This window comes from Dipodomys merriami, unplaced genomic scaffold, assembly GCF_024711535.1.
Source record: "Dipodomys merriami isolate MVZ:Mamm:240054 unplaced genomic scaffold, mDipMer1.0.p SCAF_1, whole genome shotgun sequence".
Taxonomy (NCBI): Eukaryota; Metazoa; Chordata; class Mammalia; order Rodentia; family Heteromyidae; genus Dipodomys; species Dipodomys merriami.
The window spans coordinates 26,942,967-26,965,953 of record NW_027202270.1 but is presented as its reverse complement, the minus strand read 5'-3'; the positions used below and the strand labels follow the sequence as shown (position 1 = coordinate 26,965,953).

At 37.5% G+C, this 22,987-nt stretch overlaps 1 protein-coding gene across 1 annotated transcript in view; it reads left to right on the top strand.

Annotated features, from left to right (window-relative positions):
* Zdbf2 (zinc finger DBF-type containing 2) overlaps positions 1 to 22,312 on the top strand; it is a 51,953-nt gene extending 29,641 nt beyond the window's left edge. The window contains 2 exon segments of the mRNA XM_070018619.1: positions 7,631 to 16,958; positions 17,276 to 22,312. Of these exon segments, the coding sequence (XP_069874720.1) occupies positions 7,631 to 16,958; positions 17,276 to 17,281 (9,334 nt within the window). The 3' untranslated portion in view covers positions 17,282 to 22,312.
* The last annotated feature ends 675 nt before the right edge of the window (positions 22,313 to 22,987 follow it).

Below are 22,987 nucleotides of genomic sequence, written 5' to 3'. Positions count from 1 at the left end.
CTGTCTTTTCAATATTTCTTTAAGGTTTTATAGTTTCCATTGTAGAGGTCTTTTACTTTTTTAATACATTTTTTAAAAATACTTTTAAATACCTTTTACTTTTAATACTTACTTTATTGGTTTTGAGATTATTTTAAGTGGAATTGTTTTCCTGATTTCTTCTTTGCCTGTACTCTGTTGGCTTATAGAAAAACTGAGTTTTGATTGTTGATTTTGTATTCTGCTATTTTTCCAATGGAATTTATCAGTTCTTGAAGTTTTTTGACAGAGTCTGTAGGGTCTGCTAAGTACAGGATTATATCATTACCAAGTAGGGATAATTCAATTTCTTCTTTCTCTATTTGAATCCCTTTTATTTTATTTTTCCTACCTTTTTGTTCTGGCAGGGAATTCCAAGTACTATATTGAATAAGAATGGGGAGAGTAGCCTTATCTTGTTCCTGATTAGTTTAGCTTCAGTGCATTGACTGTGTCTAAAAATTTTCCATTTCTAGATTTATCTAGCTGTTTTGGATATAGGCTTTCAAAGTATTCCTTCATGATTTCTTTGATATTTGTTGTGATATGCCCTTTTCTATCTCTAAATTTTACTGATTATAGTTTCTTCTCCCCTTTTCATCAAATTAGGGGATTTATCAATCTTAAATATTTTAGTAATCTTATAATTTGTTTTTATCAAAATTTGAGGTAGTGATCTTTTTTTTTTTCCCCCCCCTTGGTCAGTCATGGGGTTTGAACTTCGGGGCTGGGTGCTGTCCCTGAGCTCTTCAGCTCAAGGCAAGCACTCTACCACTTGAGCCACAGTGCCACTTCTGGTTTCCTGGTGGTTAATTGCAGATAAGAGTCTCACCAACTTTCTTGCCTGAGCTGGCTTTGAACTGTGATTCTCAGATTTCAGCTTTGAGTAGCTAGGATTACAGGTGTGAGCCACTGGTGCCTATATGTGATCTATTTATTTTTTGTGAATACATCTCTCCTTACTCTTGTTGATGTAAAATAGTACTACATAATCCAGTTCTTTTGTTTATATAGGTTTCTGTGAACTTCATTTTGAATATCTTTTTTTAAAAATTTTTTTTGTGTGTGTCAGTCCTGGGGTTTGAACTCTGGGCCTGGACGCTGCCCGTCAGCTCTTCAGCTCAAGGCTAGCGCTCTACCACTTGAGCCACAGCGCCACTTCCAGTTTTCTGTGAGACTCTGGAGATAAGAGTCTCACAGACTTTCCTGCCAGGGCTGGCTTTGAACCTTGATCATCAGATCTCAGCTTCCTAAGTAGCTAGGATTACAGGCATGAGCCACCAGTACCTGGCATTTTGTTCCCTCAGTTTTTAAAAATTTTCATACCAGTGCTACCTTTATTTAAAAGTTTTAAAATTTATAGTTTTTGTGATTTTAAAAGAAGCTTCTTTTTCTTTCCCCTCCGTGTCTATACATTACATTTTTGCATTTCTAAATATCAGCTTTGCCTTGTTTTTTTGTTTCTTATTAGTTTTTATTTCTTTCTTATCTATTTTATTTACCTGTTCATTTTTGGCAGTACTAGGGTTTGAATTCAAGGCCTTCTACTTACTAGGCCGATATTACCGCCACTTGAGCCACATCTCAGTTCTTACTACCTTTTAACTGGGACAGTTTGGTTGTTACTTTTACATCTTTGATTTGATAAACAGTGAATTTGCTTTAACTTTTTTTTGGCCAGTTCAGGTTGGAATTTTGAGCCTCATACTTGCTAGACAAGTTCTCTACCACTTGAGCCACACAAGTTCTTTTTCAGCCTTGGACTGCAATCTTTTTATCTATGCCTCCTACATAGCTAGATTATAGGCTGCACCACTATTCCTGGATTGTTTATTGAGTGTCTTGCTGGCTTTTTGTCAATACTGTTCTTGAACTGCAGTCTTTTTGATGTCAGCTTCTTAAGTAGCTTGGACTACAAGTGTGTACCTCCTTACCTTGCCTAATTCTTTTTTTTTAAATGGAAGTATTTAGAGGTATGAAGGTTTTGTCCATATTTCATAGATTTTGATGTACAACTGTTTCTTTAAAAAGCCCTTTTTAAGCCAGGTACAGGAAGCTCAAGCCTATAATCGTAGCTACTCAGGAGCCTGAGATCTGGGGATCATGGTTCGAAACCAGCCCAAGCAAGAAAGAGTCTTATCTCCAATTAATAAGTAAAACAGCTGGAAGTAGAGCAGTGGCTCAAGTTTATAGAGCACTAGTTTCTTGAGCAAAACAGGCGTGTTTTTTTCCCCCTTCCTTTAATGGTTACATTTTTTAAAGTTTTTCTTGTTGTTTTAAAGTTAGGTTAAAAACATAAACATGTATAGTTGAAATAAAAGCAAGTGATAGTTTTTGACTTTTGGGGGTTTTATCAACTGGTTTAACTTTGTGATTCCACCTTTTCATCACTTTTTCTTTTTTTTCCCCTTCTCTTTGCTGTTCTGTCTCATTACAAGATTACTTTTGTTTTGTGTATCCTTTAATAGTTCCTACGACAAATGAAGGTGGCCGGTTCTGAAAAACTTGAAAAGTGCTTATTGTGCTGCAGTTTCTATTGGTTAGGTTCAAAAGTATGAAAACCTGTGATTTTTTTGCTCTGTCATAATATTTTATGTCAAGGTTAACTTTTATTTTCCAAATTCAAAATTAATACTAGCTTATATAGTAATTTTAATAGTATAGTGGAAGTAACAGTAGTAGTACTTTATTTTTTGGTGTCTGCCCTGAGTCTTGCACTCAGGGCTTGGGTATGCACTTTTCTACTTGAGCCATAACTCCACTTCCAGCTTTTTTGGTGGTTATTTAGTGATGAGAGTTGGGTTTTTGTTTTGTTTTGGTTTTTTTTGGTCAGTCATGGGGCCTGAACTCTCGGCCTGGGCACTGTCCCTCAGCTCTTCAGCTCAAGACTAGTGCTCTACCACTTGAGCCACAGCACCACTTCTGGCTTTTTCTACTTAGGTGGTGCCTATGTGTGGCCCATGCCCCTATTCTTTTTGCTTTTAGTATTTTTTTAACTCTAAAATAATAAAGTTTAATGTTTTAATACAATATATACTATATATGTATCTTATGAAATGAAGTATCTGTCATATGTATCTTATTTATATTACCCTTTACATTATTTATTAAACTATTTATCTATTACAAATACATCATCTTTTACTATAACATGAAACTCATTTCCCCCTAATTACCCTCGTAGGACTACCACCATTAACTGGTTTTCTACCAAAATGATTTATTATTCAAGAAATAATTATAAATAATATAACTCTTGCTAGTTTACTCATAGTATTTTTAAAAAAATAATGTCTTCCTGGGTTTATTTGGGCCACTTTTGGACTGTGTTCCTCCTATTTTTGCCTCTCAAGTAGTTGGAATTATAGATACGTACCACCATGCTCAGGTTATAGATATGTACCACCATGCTCAGGTTATTTTTGAGGCAGGAACTCTCAGCCTTTTTTTTTTTTTTTTTTTTTTTTTTTTTGGTTCCGGTGGTGGGGCCTGAGTTCTGGGCCTGGGCACTGTCCCTCGGCTCTTCAGCACTGTCCCTCGGCTCTTCAGCTCAAGGCTAGCGCTCTACCACATGAGCCACAACACCATTTCCAGCTTTTTTTCTTTTTGCTTATGTGGTGCTGAGGAATCGAACCCAGGGCCTCATGCATGCAAGGCAAGCACTCTACCACTGAGCCACCTTCCCAGCCCCCACTCTCAGCCTTTTTATAAACAGTTTTAGATGTAGGGAAAAATTCAGATATTGTATAGGGAATTCCTAGAGTATGCCATCATTCCATTTTTAATAATGTTAATATCTTGTTCTTAATATAGTACCTTGATAAAATGAATAAACGCATATTAATGCATGAAATTCTCTAATTTATTCAGATTTCCTTAGTTTTAACATAAGTTTTTATGTGCCTGTTCAAGTGATTTATATCTTCTTGGTTCAACTTAGATAGTTTGTCTCTAGGAATTCACCCATATCTACTAGATTTTCCATCTTACTTAAGTAATAAAGGCTTTGAAAGTAGGCCTTAATAATCTTTTGGATTTCTTAGATGTTTGTTGTAATGTTTCCCTTGGCATCTCTAATTTTGTTGATGTGAATCTTTTCTTTGTCAGTTTATCTAGTGTTCTATCAATTTGATTCATTTTTTTTTTCAAAGAACAGCTTTTTGTTTCATTGATTTTATGTAGTATTTTTAGTCTAGTTCATTGATTCTGCTCTAATCTTTTCTGTCTCTCTGGTAGTTTGGGGTTTTGTTTCTTCCTATTTTCCTAGCAGCTTTAGTTGTATCATAAGGTTATTTACTTGAGCTGTTTCTGTTTTCTTTATGTGTATGCTTAGAGCTATGAACTTCTGTCTCTCTGGTAGTTTGGGGTTTTGTTTCTTCCTATTTTCCTAGCAGCTTTAGTTGTATCATAAGGTTATTTACTTGAGCTGTTTCTGTTTTCTTTATGTGTATGCTTAGAGCTATGAACTTATCTCATCATACCAGAGGTTCTGGTATAATGTGTTTTCATTTTCATTGAATTGTAAAAACTTTCTGATTTCTTCCTTTATTTCTTCAGTGACCCACGTATTGTTCAACAGCACGTTGTTCAGTCACTGTGTGTTTTGAGTGTTTTCTATACTATCGTTTGTTGTTGAGATCTAGTTTAATCCTATTGTGATAAGAATGGGTGCATGGAGTTCTCTTGATCCTTTCTTGTTTGCTTAGGCTTGTTGGGTGTCCTAGGATATGATCAGTTTTGGAGAAAAAAAATTTTTTTGGCACTGGAGCTCAAACCCAGGACGTTGCACTTGCTAGGCAAGCACTTTGCCACTGAGCTACACCCCAGCCCTGGAGAATGTTTTATAGGCTGTTAAAAAGCATGTGAATTGTGTGGTTGTTGGGTGAAATACTCTGTAGATGTCTGTTAAGTCCATTTGGGTCATGGTATCATTTAACTCAGAAGGTTCTTTGCTGATCTTCTAAGTTGAGTCTCTTTCTGTTTTAGGATCTTATCCTGGATAACACCTTGCATAAACACCATCTTTTCTTAGATTCTTCTTTGCTATTATACTCAAATCTTTTTCTAAAGTTTCAGATAGGATACTTAGCACATTGAATTGTAATTATTTTCTACCTTCTGCTGCTACTTGATTACTTCTTGAGAAGATTATCACCCTTTGAACCTACCATAGGACCTATTGCATAGTTGAAAGTTCTTAGTAGATAGTTTCTGTATGGCTGAATATTTGCTTCTCTATGAATTGAGAACATAGGGCTGGGTGTGATGGCTCATACCTGTAATTCCAGTAACTCAGGAAGTATAGGTTAGGAGGATAATGGTTTGGGGCCAGGTAGAGCAAAAGGTGAGAGCCCATTTCAACAGTAAGATAGGCATGGTAGTTCATGTCTGTATCTGCAGGTCAGCTGCTTATATAAGGTATAGTCAAGAATGTTTTCCTAGTCGGGCGTTGGTGGCTTACCTCTGTAATCCTAGCTACTCAGGAGACTGAGATCTGAGGATCGCAGTTCAAAGCCAGCCTGGCCACAAAAGTTCGTGAGCCTCTTACCTCCAATAAACCATCAGAAAACCGGAAGTGGCGCTGTGGCTCAAGTGATAGAGTGCTAGTCTTGAGCTGAAGAGCTGAGGGATAGTGCCCAGGCCCAGAGCTCAAGCCCCATGACCACCACCACCAATAACAACAAAATGTTTTCTTGATTGTAATAGAAGAGAGATATTGTTTAATTTTTAAATATGAACTTTCAAGTAATTAAAAAAATGACATCATTTAAAATTTTGAATTGGAAATATATACATATTGGCATAATTCAGAAGGCCCATTCAAAAGTGAGTCTTAATGCAGGTATAATGGTACATGCCTGTAGTTCCAAATATTTGAAAGGCAGAAGCAGAACAATGGCTTGAGCATAATCATTAAAAGGTCAACTTGGGCAGCACAGTACATCCTGTTCTCCCCCCTCAAAAAAGAGAGATCACTCTTGTCTTCTGCTCTAGCCATTCTGTTTACTTTCCTGCTGGTGACAAGTGTGAACATTTTCTCACATGAACTTCCACAGATAGTCTACAGAAGGGTTGAGCAGGCTACCTGCCTTCCTCCCTCTATCCTTCCTTCCCTCCCTCCCTCCCTTTCTCTCCTCTCCTTTTTATCTTCCTCCTTCCTCTGTTTTTCTTTCCCTTTGTCTGTCTGTCTGTCTGTCTGTCTGTTTGTCTGACTATGTAGAACTGACTTTGTAGCCCAGACTGCTTCTGCTTCTGCCTTTCAAGTACTAGGATTACAGGTATGGGCCATGCCATACCTGGTTGGAAAATGCTTTTGTCACTGAACTTCATCCCTGTGCCTGTTATCCTCTTCTAGTTGCAGTATTTTAATATTTAATATTCTCTACTTTTTCATTAACAGTGTTTATAATGGCTGATCATTATTAGTACATATAGAGCTGCTTGTATTATTTTGTAACTTATTTTGTGTTCTAAGTACCTTTAATTATTTAACCAGTAGTGAATTGTAACTAATAAAACAGGAGTGAATATATATATATATATATATATATATATATATTCCTTTTTTTTTTTGGTCGATCCTGGGTCTTGAACTCTGGGCCTGGGCGCTGTCCCTGAGCTCTTCAGATCCAGGATTAGTGTTCTACCACTTGAGCCAGAGAGCCACTTCTGGTTTTCTGAGTGGTTTACTGGAGATAAGAGTTTCTCAGACTCCTGCCCGGGCTGGCTTTGAACTGAGATGCTCAGATCTCAGCCTCCTGAGTAGCTAAGATCACAGGCATGAGCCACCAGCACCCGGCTGGGAGTGAATATTTTAAGTTTTAATTGACATTGTCAAATTGTTCTTCATAGAGGATACCAGTTTTTATAAAGATGAATAATCTCACAAATATTAATAATCTATCCAGGAGTTGGTGGCTTACATTTATAATCCTAACTACTTAGGATGCCGAGACCTAAGGATCAGTTTCAAGCCAACACAAGAAAGATATGACTCTCACCTCCAATTAACTAGCAAAATGCTGGTGATTTGGCATAAGTGGTGGTTAGAGCACCATCTGAGAGTGAAAAAAAAAACTGAGTGAGAACACAATGTCTTGGGTTTAATCCCTGGTGCTGGCAAGGAAGGAAAAGGGAAAAGATTAATTTGGAGTAGTCTGTATACCTACTAGTGATGTCATAAAATGCTTATGCCCTTATCAACCTTGCCAGAATTACATTTGTAATGCTATGTGTGATGCTTTCCTTTTTAATGTTCTTTATGTACAATGGCTAATTTATTCTACAAAATGGTCTCATAACTGAAAATAGTATTGTTTTCAGAGATGAAATTTGAGGTATCCAAAGTTAAATAACTTTTGTCAAACTTTTGCTATTTACTATGATATATTGACAAATGGTAAATATTTGATTTGCATTTTGTTATGTTTAGGAGGCATTTGTGTTCATTAAGTTTCTTCTATACTGATAATTACCCTCCTGAAGTACAGAAGATACAATTTGATGTGATTGCTTTGATTCTTTGTCTTCTAATAGGGTAGATAAAAAATTTTTTTAATAGATTCTAGAGTTTTTTTTTATGATTCCCCCCTCCCACCTCTTTCCTTTTTAGATCAGCACAAAATGAGGCTCCCGCAAATCCTGGGTCGCCTGATGTGGTGGTTGTGGATGAGTTTCGTCCTGAAGAAAGGGACGAGGAGACTGAGAGTGAAGAGCTGTACTCCGATGAGTCTGATCCTGCTGAAGACCTACAGTGTGGACCTAGTCAGTCACAGGAATGTGCACACGGGTTTTCGGCTCGTCCATCAGTTATTCAAAAACTGGAGATGGGACAGCAGCAGTCCTTGGCGTTTGCTCATAAAATTGAGAGTGGTATGAGAAAAATTAATCCAGTAGAAATTGGTCAACCTACAAATAATGGAAAAAAGTTAATACGTCCCCCAGTGATTTGTAATGTGTCTGCTAGTTATTTACCTAAAAGTTCTTATGACAGACCACTTTCAGCTAAGACTACTAGGTTAGCGCTAGCAGTCTCTTCAGAGTCATTTGGCCAAAGTGATGACACAAATAAATTTGACCAATACTTTGGAGAGCTAGATGGGGCCTCTAGCAGTCCTATGTCTTCAAATACACAGGAGAACCCTAAAGAAACAAATAAGCAAACCGTGTGTATAGATATAGATAAATTGCTTTCTCAGAGAAATGTAAGAGCTAGGGGGGAAACTTCCACACCTGTTTATGAATTCCGTGAACTTACTGATAATGAGAGTTCACCAGAAGCTGAATTTGCAGCCAGCTCAGTAGTAGGGCTGAATAAACCTAACATGCCTTCTGATGAAGAAATCTCTGAAGATGCCATTCCAGAGCATTTTGAGGAATCTCTTTCAAGTATGAATTACAACCAGGAAGAAAGGAAGTTGGTTTTTAACAAGCCAGAAGCTTTGAAAGAGGAGTGCTCAGTGAGTTCTGAAGACCAAGTGGATCTCGGCTCTCTTCAGCCAATCTCTGACCAATCCCAAGATGCTGAAAAAGGCTTGGAGCTTTCCAAGGAAGAAGAAAGTGGTCAAGAAGATGAGAACTCAGAATCTAGAGGTTCTCAGATGAGTTTTGATTGTGGTTCCTCTTGTCATTCACTGACTGCTCTATCTGAAGTGACTGCTAGAGAAGTAAACCTTTCAGAGAAAATACCTGCTAATTTACAGGATGAGAATAATAAATCTGTCATTTCTGAAACAGCTTCAGATGATGATCGTGCTGATTCTGTTCAGGTAGTTACCAGCCAGTCTCAAGTGACTGCTGAAGAAGTAAGTCCTCAGAATAAAAAGCGAGTTAGCTTAGTTGACGAATGCTATGATTCTAGTGGCTCCGAAATGAATTTTGATTGTGGTGGCAACTCACTTCAGACAATTAATGAGTACTCCCAAAATTCTGTACCAGAAGTAAGGCTTCCGAACAAGGCACGCATTCAATTGGTTGATCTGAGCTATGGATCTACTAGCTCTGACGAAAGCAATGATCTCTCACTTGAAAAACCCCCAGTGGTTGCCACAGAAGTGAAACGTAGGAAGAAGGCTCGAATTAGTTTGGTTGATGAGAGCTATGGATCCAGTAATTCTGAAAGTTCTGATAGTGATACTTCTCAGGACCATCTCGAAATGACTGTCAAAGGAAGAAACCTGAAAGCCAAACCTGTCGTCCTAAAAAATAAGAAACGCAAACCCACTAGTGCTAACGCACATCTTGAGACAGTGGATGATGAACCCCAGAGAGATGTTGAAGAGATAAATCTTCTGAAAAAGAAGAATGCTGGCCTTGTGGATATGAACTGTGAGTCTCATGGTCCTGGAATGGGTTTTCATGCTGATGCTCAATTAGTGGCTGATCAATCTCAAGTAGCAGTTAAAGAAGTAAACCCTCAGAAAGTAGATATTGGCCTAGAGATTAAGCGTATTCAATATAGAATTGCTAACCTAAGTATTGAGTCTCATGATAATAACTATCAGTCAGCTAATGATCAACCTGAAGGGGCTTTGGGTGAAGTAAATCTTAAAGAGTTAAATGTCGACATGGAAGTTAAGAGCAATGGGTGCTCCAGTTCTGAGTTGACATTTGATTCCGATTCCCCTCTTCTGTCAGTTACTGAGCGGTCTCAGCTGGATTTTGAAAGACTAAAAGAAGATGGCATTAACCTGGAAGATGAGAGCTGTGAGTCAAGTAGTTCTGACGTAACTTTTGATTCAGATATTCCTAATTGCTCAGTAATTGACCAACTTGATGAGGAGGAACCTGTTGATCTGGAAAATAAGAGTAATGAATCTTGTATTTCTGAAATAACTTTTGATTCTGGTATTCCTCTTCATTCAGGAAATGATCTACCTGAAGTAGCTGTTGGAGTAATCATTCAGAACGAAGAATACGTACACTTAGCGAGGAAGAATGATACACCCATTGATTGTGAAATAAATTTGGATTCTCATGCCCCTCTTCATTCAGTGACTAATCCTCCCGAATTATATGTTAAAAAACTAAATTCTCATAAAGAAGAGCAGGTCCATGTAGAAAATAAGAAAAATGAGCCTGCTGACTCTGCATTAAATTTGAATTATGATTTTTTTAACTTAATGCCTGGACATTCTGAAGATCCTATCAAAGACATAAACTTCCAGAAGAATAGAAACATATACTTAGGAACTAAGAGTAATGAATGTGTTTCTGAAACAAGATTGGGTTCTGATACCCTTTATCCAACAGTTATTTGCAAACCTCAAGTACTTGTTGAAAATCCTTGGCTTCAAAAAGAAAAACATGCTGAATTACAACATAATAGTGCTGATTTATATCATTCTGAAATAAATTTAGATTCTGATGTCCCTCATTATCCACGGACAGAATCTCAAGGTGCTGGAAAAAAAGCTAAGAGAAAGACGAAGCATATTCTAGAAAGTGATAAACTTGGTGCTTCTGAAATAACTTTGAATTCTAATGTCCTTCCTCAGTTAGTGACTGAAAAACCTCAACTAGCTGTTTTGAAGGAGAGCCATGTTGACCCAGAAGATGAAAGTACTGATATTAGAGGTTTTGAAATTAATTCAAATATTGATACTTGTCTCCATTCAGTTCTAGACCAAACTCAGCAGACCTTTTCAAAGGAAAAAGAAGAAGTTAAAAAGCATAGCACAAACAGCGAACATCGCAAAATGGCTACCCAGATAAAACTGTGGCAGGAGGACACTGGCCTGGAAAATGAGACTGATGAACCTAAAGGTTCGAAAGAAATACATGTTTCTGATGTTTCTTTTCCGTCTATATCTAGTCAACCTGACATAACTATTAAACAAATAAACCTTGAGAATAAAGATCAAGTGTACTTAGAAACTAAGAACAGACAATATAGTTTGGCTTCTGACATCCCAAGCCAGTCAGTGATGGATCAACCTAAAGTAACTATTTTGGAGCCAAAGCACATTGAGCTACAAGGTGAGGACAGTCAGTCTTTTGGTTCGGAAGCAAGTTTTGAGTCAGATGACTCTCTTCAGTCAATGGCTGTCCAGCTTAGTGAAGGTAGTAGAGATTCAGATTTTTGGATGGATGAAGATGTTGACTTGGAAAGTAAGAGGGATGAAGCGAAGGGTTTCAAAATTATATATGATTCTCTTGTCCTTCGTTCAGTGGCTTCTCAAACTGATGTAGTTCAGGAGACCAACTGTCGTCAAGAACGTGTTGACTTGGAAGATAAGGTTGTACAACCTAATGACTCCAAAATAAATTTTGATCCTAATGGAATTCTTCAGTCTGTAACTGATAAAATTGAAGAGACTATTAAAGAAGCAAATCTTCTGAGGGAGACACACATTCGTCTGGGTGATCAGAGCTTTGATCCAGGTAGTTCTGGAGCAATTAATCTTTCACACATCCCTTTTTGGTCAGTGATTCGACCACCACAAATTTTGCAGGAGGAACATTCCAGTTTGGAAGTTAGGAGCAGTGATCCTCGTGATCCTGAAATATGCTCTGATGCCAGTGATCCTTGTTGTTCAGTGACTTGCCAAGCTGAAGTCGTTCAGGAAAACAGCCATTGTAAAGAACATGTTGACTTGGAAGATAAGACTGTCCAACCTAGTGACTCCAAAATAAATTCTGATTCTGATGAACTTCTTCAGTCTGTGACTAATAAAATCCAAGAGCCTATTAAAGAAGTACACCTGAGGAAGGGTCCTGCTGCTCATCTGGATGATAAGGGCTATGAACCACACGGTTCTGGAGCAATTTATGCTTCAAAAATCCTTTATTGCTCAGTGATTCAACCACTACAGATTTTGCAAAAGGAGCATTCCAGTTTGGAAGTTAAGAGCAGTGATCCTTGTGGTCCTGATTCCAGTGATCCTTGTCATTCAATGGCTGGCCAAGCTGAAGTGCTTCAGGAGACCAGCAATTGGAAAGAACATGGTGACTTGGAAGATAAGACTGTCCGACCTAGTGACTCCGAAGCAAATCTTGATTCTGATGAACCTCTTCAGTCTGTAACTAATACAATTCAAGAGCCTATTCAAGAAAGAAATATAAAGGAGAGATCTATTTGTCTGGATGATAAGGGCTATGAACAACATGGTTCTAGAATAACTTTTATTTCAAACATCCCTTTTTGTTCAGTGATTCAGCCACCACAAATTTTGCAAGGGGACCATTCCAGTTTGGAAGTTGGGAGCAGTGATTCTTGTGGTCCTGAAGTAAGTTCTGATTCCAGTGACCCTTGTCATTCAGTGGGAGGCCAAACCGAAATAGTTCAGGACAACAGTCATTGGAAAGAATGTGTTGACTTGGAAGATCAGATTATTGAACCAGGTGGTTCAAAAATAAATACTGACTCTGATAACCTTCAGTCTGTGACTAATGAACTGCAAGAGCCTCTTCAAGAAAGAAATCATCTGAAGGAGAGACATGTTTATCTGGATGATAATAGCTCTGAACCAGGTGGTTCTGGGATAATTCATTTTTCGAATACCCCTTCTTGCTTAGTGATTCAACCACCACAAATTTTGCAAGAGGAGAATTCCAGTTTGGAAGTTAAGAGTAGTGATCCTTGCGGTCCTGAAATAAGTTTTGAATCCAGTCATGCTTTTCATTCAGTGATTGGCCAAACTGAAGCAGTTCCTGAGGCCAACCATTGGAAAGAACGTACTGACTTGAAAGATAATGTTATTGAACCAGGTGGCTCAAAAATAAATAGTGATTCTGAGAAGCCTCTTCAACCTGCGACTGATAAAATTCAAGAACCTATTACAGAAGTAGATCATCTGAAGGAGGGATATGCTTCCCTGGATGATAAAGACTGTGAGCCAGGTACTTCTGGAATAATTCATGTTTCACATATCCCTTTTTGCTCAGTTATTCAACCACCACAAATTTTGCAAGAAGAGCATTCCAGTTTGGAAATTGGAAGTGATGATCCTTGTGGTCCAGAAGAAAGTTCTGATTCCAGTGATCCTTGTTACTCATTGGCTGAACAAACTGAACTAGCTCAGAAAACCAGCCAAGAAGATAAGACTGTCCAACCTAGTAACTCTGATTCTGATGAACTTCTTCAGTCTGTGACTAATGAGATTCAAGCACCTATTAAAGACTTAAATCTCCTGAGAAAGGGACATAGTCATCTGGATGATAATGGCTGTGAACCATGTGCTTCTGGAGCAATTTATGCTTCAGATACCCCCATTCATTCAGTAATTGAGCCATCACAAATATTGCCAGAGGGGCATTCCAGTTTGGAACTTGGGAGCAATGATCCTTGTGGTCCTGAAGTAAGTTCTGATTCCACTGATCCTTGTCATTCAGTGACTGAACAAATTGAAGTATTTCAAGAGACCAGTCATTGGGAAGAACATGTTGACTTGGAAGATAAGACTGTCCAACCTAGTGACTCCGGAATGAGTGCTGATTCTGATGAACTTCTGTCTCTGACTAATGAAATTCAAGAGCCAATTGAGGAAGTAAATATCCTGAGTGATAATATGGGCTATGAACCAGAAGGTTCTGAAGTATTTCATGTTTCAAATAACCCTCTTCACTCAGCAATTCAACCATCACAGAGTTTGCAAGTGGAGCATTCCAGTTTGGAAGATAAGAGCAGTGATCCTTGTTGTCCTATAATAAGTTTTGATTCCAGTGATCCTTGTCATTCAGAAGTTGGGCAGCTTCACAATGCTGTCAAAGAAATAAATCTGAAGGAAGACCATATTTACCTGGAAGATAAGAGCTATAGACTAGTGGATGTTGAAGCAAGTTGTGATTCTGATATACCTGTTCAGATTGTGGTGGATCAGTCTGTGGAGGATATGTCTGTCAAAGAAATAAACTTGGAAAAGAAGGATCATAATGATCTAGAAAATGAGAACTCTTCTGAAATAAGATATGATTCTGATCTTCACCAGCAGACAGAACTTGACCCACCTCAAGTGGTTTGCCAAGAAACAGGCCTTCAGAAGAAAGAGCTTGGCATGGAAGAAAAGTCCAGTGAAGCTAGTGACTCTGAAATGATGTATGATTCTGATGTCTCTTTTCAAATAGTGGTGAATCAAGGTCAAACGTCAGATGGTGAAACAGATTCTCCACAAGTGGTGATTGTAGATGTGGCAGCTAATGACAGCGATTGTGATCGTGAAGTAATTTCAGATGCTAATACCCCTCTTGAGGTAGTGAATGAACCACCTCAGATGACTAGCAGTCAGACTAGCAGTACAGATTCTCCTGTTGTAGGAAGTCTGAAGTGTGACTTTTGTGGTTTTGAAGTAAAATATGATCCTGCTACCTTTTTTCAATCAGCGACAAACCAGTCCAAAAAGAGTTTCAGAATAATTAACCGGAACAATGACTATATTATTCTTGGGGACTCCACATGTCAGTCTTGTGGTTGTGAACTAAATTTTAATGTTGCTTCCAAGTCTGTGACTTTCCAGCCACAAGGACCTGATCAAAGTCGTGTTGACTCAGAAGACAAGAGCCGTGAATCTAATGATCCTAAAAGAGATTTTAATTTGGGAGATAGTTCTCAGGCAGTAAATAATCAACTGCAGAAAACTGACACGGAAGACAATGTTTGGGGGGATGAAATAAATGCTGGCATGAAAGATAGTGATTCTGCAGCAGACGATGCTCTCTCTACTGTGGCAGTTGTTCAACATGCTGTTAGTAACGACGACCCTTCAATGTCAGAACGTTCTGACCTAAAAAGTGTGAGTGGTTCTGAGAAGGATTTTCGAGGTGATCTCTCTCTTCAGCCTAATCCCGGCAAGCATCAAGAATCTGTCAAGAAAACACGCCGTCGTAAGAGAGCAGCTTTTGACCGGAGAGCAGATAATGATTCCCAATCAAGCTGTGTTCCCAAGCTTCCTGTAAAGAACCGTAAAAAGGTAGCTTTTAACCAGAGAGAAAATACCCATGAGTCTCAGTCGAGATCTGCCTCTGTTGATTACCAATCAAGCTATGTTCCTCAGGTTGGTTCTGGAAAGGGCCGGAAGAAAATAACTTTTCACCTGAGAGAAAATAGCTGTGGTTCCCAGTCAAGCTGTGTTCCTCAGGTTGAGTCTAGAAAGAGCCAGAAGACAGTAAGTCTTGACCTGAGAGAAAACACTCATTACTTCTATCCAGGCTCTACGCCTATTGATTGCCAACCAAGCTATGCTCCGAAGGTTGGTTCTGGAAAGAGCCGGAAGAAAGTAACTTTTGACCTGAGAGAAAAAACTCGTTATTTCCATCCAGGCTCTGCTCCTATTGATTGCCAGTCAAGCCGTGTTCCTCCTAGAAAAAGGCAGAAGAAAATAACTTTTAAACTGAGAGAAACTGATTCCCCATCTTGCTCTTCTTCTGGGGTTGATTCTGTAAGGGACGTAGGAAGGGATGTTGTAGAAGAAAATCCAAATGAACCAGTTCTTGAAGCCTTGCCTCACGTCCCACCTTCATTTGTGGGGAAAACATGGTCTCAGATAATGAAAGAAGATGACATAAAAATCAATACACTTGTGAAGGAATTTAAGGAAGGTCGTTTCCGCTGCTATTTTGATGATAACTCTGAGACCAATGAAGTTTTTTTAAATGAAGAGGAAAGAAATACCTGGCCTGGGTTTAATCAAGACACTGTACCAGTTCAGGCTCAGTTGGATCATGAAAATGTTGAAGGTAGAATTGCAGAGAATGATGGTGTTTCAGAGGCTTTAGATAAATCACACCATCATAGTTCTCTAGCAGAGAAGCCTCATAAACAAAGTGAGAATGTGGCTTCTCAGAGCCAAACGGAGAAAGTCAGCCATGGAATGGAAATCAATTACAAAAACTATCCATTGAAGAAAAGAAAAATAAACAGACCAGAGGAAGAATCACCAAAAAGGATGCATTTACAGAGTGACAATGTCGAAGAAAAAAAACCCAAAAGCAGAGCTTTTGTGTTTCCTACACTAGAATTTAAAGTTGTAGAGCCTAATTCCCTGATCTGTGTTTCTTCTGCAAATACTAAGCGGATGGAAGATGAATCCTTCAACTCAACTAAAACGAATCAGTACAGTTATGACACTGCGTATAAACAGAATGACCCGTTACTTAAGAAAACTGCACGGAAGACAACAGTACCAAACTCTGGCAGGCCTAAGAGGGCTAATGCTGGACTTAAGAAGCGTGATGTAAGCACCAGTACAAGAAAGAGGGGTAAGACTCGAAACCTTGCTTCAACGACAGTACCAGCAAGATATGAATTAAGGTCACGCTATCGCACCACTAAATCTGCAACACTTCAAGGAAATCCAGAAGATGCAAGTGCTAGTGGTGTTCTAAATGACAGTAATTGCCAGCCAACTCCTTTAAGTCCTGATGTTCCCCAAATGGCTTCTAAACCAGTGAGAAATGAATTTTGTGACAGCAAAAGTAAAAAGAAGGTTCCAAAAGGGAAGATGATAACTGATGATAAGTCACACTTTGGCAAGAGTGCTTCTGAAGCAGTTATTCTCCGACAAAAATTCAGGCTAGCTTCGGCAAAACTGTCCATTCGAGTTCAGATGAAAGCCAACTATGTTATTCGAAAGTATCTTTTGAAATACTCCGTGTTTATCCGACGTCGTTTTCAACGCAGAGGCAATGCTCTTGGAACCTATCTTAAAAAGAAACTGACTGTTGCTAGTAGGGTAAAGGATGTGAAGAGAGCAACTGAAATGTTTTTGAGCTCCTCACTCCTGCCCATTGCTGTTGGAAAGCGCTTACGAGCTATTTCAGGTCTTTCTCCAAAGAAATCCATGCGGCATCCTTCCACTGTTTCAGCAAGAAAGAAGTATAAGAAAAAATACCACCGAAGAAAGAAGTCTGCTCCGATTAGAGAATATGATTTGAGAAGTTCAGGATCTGTACCAAATGTGGTTAGAATGGTTACCCGGCTCACAAGCAAATTGAGAAGTAATGAGGTGAAATAGGATTTTTTCTGTGTGTCACAGCTAGTTGAGAATTGAACACTTCAAATTGAAACACATTTTGAACTTTAGTGCTCATAGTTTTCCTAAGTTGAGTGGGAAAACTGACCTTAAACTATTTTGCTATAGATATTATTTTTCAGAAATTTTATATTCATTTAAAATTAGTGTTTAGAGTCCTTTTTTTTAAGATTCAAAAAGCAAATTTTGTCCATTTTCTGTAGATCTTTATCTTAATTTGTTGTCTTATAATTTAGCACAATATGTAGAATTTTGTCCCTTAAATCATGTCCTTATTTTTTTTTTTTTAGTGGTAATCTTTTATGCCAGCAAGCTATACCATTGCGAGAATGATCATAGCAAACTTACTGATGCCATCTCTTTAAGAATTGGGACAAATACACATATACTTAAGAGTCTACATGTTTCAATCGGAATTGTCAATATAGTATTTGAACTGGATAACTAGAAAAATGAACTTAAATAATCTTGACTTTTTAGCATAATTGACTTAGATGATCACAAACAAAATGTAATTTTTTTCTTTTAAAATTATTTCAGAGAATGAGAAACCACAGTCTTTAGTTTTGTAAAAGTGCCTGGTGATTTTATAGACATACCAAATTCTTTCTACTTCATTGAAATTGGATCTGCAAGTCTGAAAATTTTTCTTATTTGGATATAGGCATACATAAACCCCTTCTTTAGCATTAGTAGATCTTAAGAGGAAAACAATTTCACTGATTTGATTAGGCTTTTTTTTTTAAACAAACATCTTTACCTTTTACCTAAAGGGTTTAGTAGTTTACTATAAGAATCCAGGTAGTTTTATGGCCTTATCTCAATAATACCTTATACATTATAGCTTAAACTGAAATTATTGGCTTGGTAGTGTGTCATTTGGACAGGCCATTAAGTTATGGTCATTACTAAATGGCATAACATTTCACTCAATTGAACAAAGCCAACCTAAGTGGAGGCCCAGCTTACAAGTGAAAAACAGTACCTGTATGTTCATTTACCTTTATCTAATTGATCATCCTAGACTAGTTAGTTTAAAGTAAATGAATATGAAAATTTACCTTAAACTAATTGATTTCTACAGTTCAGATTAAAAAGTGGCAAGATATTCAGTGTAAGCCTACAGAACTTGAGCATATTCAAACTCTTTATTTAGGGACATCAGTTGAGCTGGTACAGGTGCATCCTGTTCAGCCAAGATCCCTGATCTTTTTGTCATTGATGTTAAGGGGAAACATGAATTTCCTCTATATTGCGTAAGTACTATATTTTATTGAAATTAGAGTCAGTGTTAAGGTGTGTCTTGTTTTCAGAGATAAAAATGTGTTATCTTAGAATTAATGAAATTTAAATGTGGTTTTGTTTCAGGGGCCATTATTTAACTTGTGGGTACGTTATGATGGTGATAATGTTGTAATTTCTTCTAAATTGAACAGTGATTATATTGAAAAAAGTGGGCAGATGTGTAGTTCTTAGTTACAAAGGTGACATGTATAGCATTCCTTCAACCTTGCCTCATTTATATGCCAACCTATTTCAGTTTCTTTCCTTAAAAAATATCATTGTGGGCCACTAGTTTCAAGCAATCTTCCAATTTTAATTTAGGAAGAAAGCTCTGTCCTACTGATTAGGAATCAACCAAGCAGCTAGTATATACATTCTATTTATAGGTATTGATGTCAGGCACAGACACATAATTCTAAGGTACATTCTATGTTCTTTCAGTTCATGGAAAAAGTAACATACAACATAAATGTGAGGAACCATACCTCCCATGATTACATCATATATAGAGGATAGGACTTAAAATTCAAGTGATCAGATTTAAAGTGTTATTACCTTTTACACATTAGAAAGCTCTTCTAAGTACTATCTTAAGAGAGGACAGAGAAAAAAGTTCAATTTACAATTTACATTACCAAATTAACATTTTGGATTGTCTTATACATTCTTAGCCCATTGTTATTTTAGGCAAGCTTGAAAACTTGAAATTGTAAAAACATAATTTTAAACTAAATTGGAATGACATTCAGACTTTGGTAGGATACAAAATGTGCCCCTTTGTCTAAATAAATGTTGACTTAATTTGCAGATTAGATAAACAATTGGTGATTTTGTGTAGTCAAGAGTGCATTCTTTCAATAGTGAAAAGTCAAATTACAACCATAATGAATACTTTGTTGACCTTATCCTTTTGAGTATTTTGCATAGATTTTTACTGTATTTGTCCTGAGTTATATACAGTTGATGTGGACAATATTGTGTAAAATGTGTGTGTGTGTTTTGCATTGTGCATTTAAATTATTTATGTAACTAGGGCTCTGAGTAACACTTTTTTTTTGCTTAAAGAAAAGCTATATTTAAATATTCAAATAATTATATATTTCCATGTAAAACTAATGTGAAGACTGATGTATTTTTTATAATGCAATTTAAAGTGTAAACTTGTTTTGATGTTAACCAAGATAAAATTTATTAAGTATTGGAATTTGTGTTTACTCTCTCCTCATGTGAAAACTTTTTCTGGAAATACTTAATCAGAGAATGACGAAAACAGAAGTACTTTTTATAAATGGTCTGAGAGAAAATACGTAAGAGAATATAAATGCTGATGCTGGTGAGAAAATAAGTTTGACCAAAGATATACAGGTTATATTCAAAGAAGTAGTTATTTCAAAAAATTAAAAAAATTATTTGTCTGATAGAGTGGTGGATTAGCAACTTTTCACTCTGTATACCTGTATCGAAAGGATTGAGTTCAGGAGATAATGTCTTTATCATTATTTGACACCTACTGGGAAGAATAAATTCCCATCCCTCTACATCCTCCAATACCATAGCATATGTTACAAAAGACAGAAGGATATGGGAAAATGTAGGCTGTCAGTGAGATAGGTGCTTTTGTCCCCAGTACTAATTACCTGGAGAATTCGTTGGTCTTGGATATTGTCAAGAATACCATCTTACTCTTTATAATAATAAAAAATAATGTAGTAAAAAATTAGACAATTGAAGTTCCTTTTCTGTAAAGAAATGGAAACAAGGTAAGGAGACTAGAGAAGAATCTCTTCATGTCCCTATGACTCCAGATGTTAGAGAAATAAGGTTAACTTAGTTTATTTTCTTTGGGGCTTACACTTCATGTGTGTATCTTGAATTTTTTCCCCAAGTATTTTTTTTTTTTTTTTTTTGGGTCCGGTCGTGGGGCCTGAACTCTGGGCCTGGGCACTGTCCCTCAGCTCTTCAGCTCAAGGCTAGCTCAAAGCTACCACTTGAGCCACAGCGCCACTTCCGGCTTTTTTTTCTTTTTGCTTATGTGGTGCTGAGGAATCGAACACAGGGCCTTATGCATGCAAGGCAAGCGCTCTACCACTGAGCCACCTTCCCAGCCCTTCCCCAAGTATTTTAAGCTGTCTGCGTTGATTAAGAAACAGGTCTAGGGTGAAATAGTTTGTTGCAAAAACTTTTAACTATATGCATATGTATTCCTCTGTTTGTAAGTTAGTACATTCATATTACAGTAACATTCTAGTTTTATTTATTTAAAAAAACCTTTGTATTAGCTTAGGAAGAAATTTATTTCCCCGATTTTTAGGCTGAGTGAAACTAGAAAGAAATGTGTTGTAACACACATGTACTAAATTACAAAGCCCCAGTCCTTTCTGTAGAGAGTACATCACTCTTATCTGTATTATCTCATTTGATCTTTAAAAGAAGCCTTATAAAATAGACACTTATCACTGTCAGATGAGAAAATTGAGGTATAGAACAGTTAAGAGTTAAACCCCCTTCTTACCCCTCAGTAATAGGCCATCACTATTCTAATTCTGTCTTTTTTTCTTTTTGGAATCTGGTTGTGGGGCCTGAGCTCTGGGCCTGGGCGCTGTCCCTCAGCTCTTCAGCTCAAGGCTAGCGCTCTACCACTTGAGCCACAGCGCCACTTCCGGCTTTTTTCTTTTTGCTTATGTGGTGCTGAGGAATTGAACCTCGGGCCTCATGCATGCAAGGCATGCGATCTACACTGAGCCACCTTCCCAGCCCTAATTCTGTCTTTATAGTTTAGGTCCCTGGACATTTATATTTATGGTTTCATCTTTATAGAACCATAAAGTATGAAGTCTTCTGTGTCTGCCTTGCTTTCTTTACCACGATATTTTTTTGAGGGTCACCTGTATTGTAGCATATATGAGTATTTTGTTCCTTTTTTGTTACTGGATAGCATTTAGAGTTACATTTTTAAATTTTTTACTTTTTCTCATGTTAGAGTTTTTTGTTTTTGTTTTTGTTTTTTTGGTTGGTTGTGGAGCTTGAACTCTGGGCCTGAGCACTGTCCCTCAGCTCTTCAGCTCAAAGAGCCACAGCACCATTTCAGTTTTTCTGGTGATTTATGGGAGATAAAGAGTCTCATGGATTTTCCTGCTCAGGATGGCTTTGAACCGTAATTCTCAGATCTCAGCCTCCTGAGTAGCTGGGATTATAGGCATGAACCAATAGCGCCCGGCTCATGTTAGAGCTAGGCAAGCACTCTTCCACAATGCTATCCTCACAGCCCTACAGTTTGTTTTTAGTGAAACAAGTAGCAAATGAAATAAAAAGACCTGGGCTAGCACTTTCTTTTATGTCCCTCATTTATGTTATCCTTGGTTACTGCCCCAAACCAATACCAGCAGGATAATTGTTCTTTTTTGAGTGCTTTTTGTTGAATACTCTATATTCCCTATATCTTTGATTTTTTTTAATCCATTTACCACTCACCTTGTTCTTTTTTTTTTTTTTGCTCAGAGAATTTCATTTTAGCACAAGACATTATCCCATGTCCTCAATCCTTTCATGAAGGATTACATACAGGTAACGGAATCATGATTAAGTTGCCCATTTGAATCCACAAGTCCCACAGAACCAGGAAGTGTTGATGCTATTCTGGTTTTGATGAGCACTCTGTCTTTCTCTCTTTTTTTTTTAAAGTCCCCTTTATATACCCATAATATGTACCCTCAAAATTAGGAAACCAGCAGTGATAACTATTTGCAGACCATAACTCAGATTTTGCAGATAGTCCCAGAAAGCTGTCTATGGGTCCTGGATTTGATTGAAGATAATAGACTTCATGATGGTTTTGTTCATTTCCTTCAGTGTGGAGCAGCAGCAGTTCTTCAGCTTCTTTCTGTGTTTAATAGCATGGCATTTTGAAGATGAACTGGTTTCTTTGTGAAATATTCTCAGTTTGAGTTTGTCTGATGTTTCTTTGTAATCTATGCATTTTTGGGAATTCTGTGTTTTTCTCAGTGTATATTAACAGAAGCCATGTGATGTCAGTTTGAATAAATGTGGTGATAGCAAATATTTAGTGTTGGTCCTTATTTGAGGGGATGAGCATTTTTTGCAGCTCTCAGAAACGGGGGCTGTCATAGAAGTTAAGTCACCAACAGGTAGTTTACACTTTTTTTTTTTAACAACTGACTTGTAGTAGTTTTAACTGAAAATGGTGACACATACTTGTACCTATAATCCCAGCATTCTTGAGCAGAAACAAGATCACAAGTTCAAGGCCAGCCTGGGCTACTTAGTGAGATCCTATCTCCAAAAAGACAAAACAGGCTGGGAATGTGGCTTAGTGGTAGAGTGCTTGCCTAGCCTGCATGAAGCCTTGAGTTCGATTCCTCAGTACCACTTACACAGAAATAGCCAGAAGTGGCACTGTGGCTCAAGTGGTAGAATGCTAGTCTTGAACAAAAGAAGCTCAGGGACAATGTCCAGTCCCAGGACTAGCAAAAAACAAAACAAAAAAGCACACACACACACAAATAACACAAGTAATGATAACAAAAAGCTGTAATAATCATATGCTCATACTTAACAAATCCATAACTACATTCCTGGCTCTATGGTGGCATATAATCTTCTGGATATATATATATATATATATATATATATATATATATTCCTTCATATATAAATATAGGTATTTAAACAAAATAATAAAAACATAAATGTAGGTATGT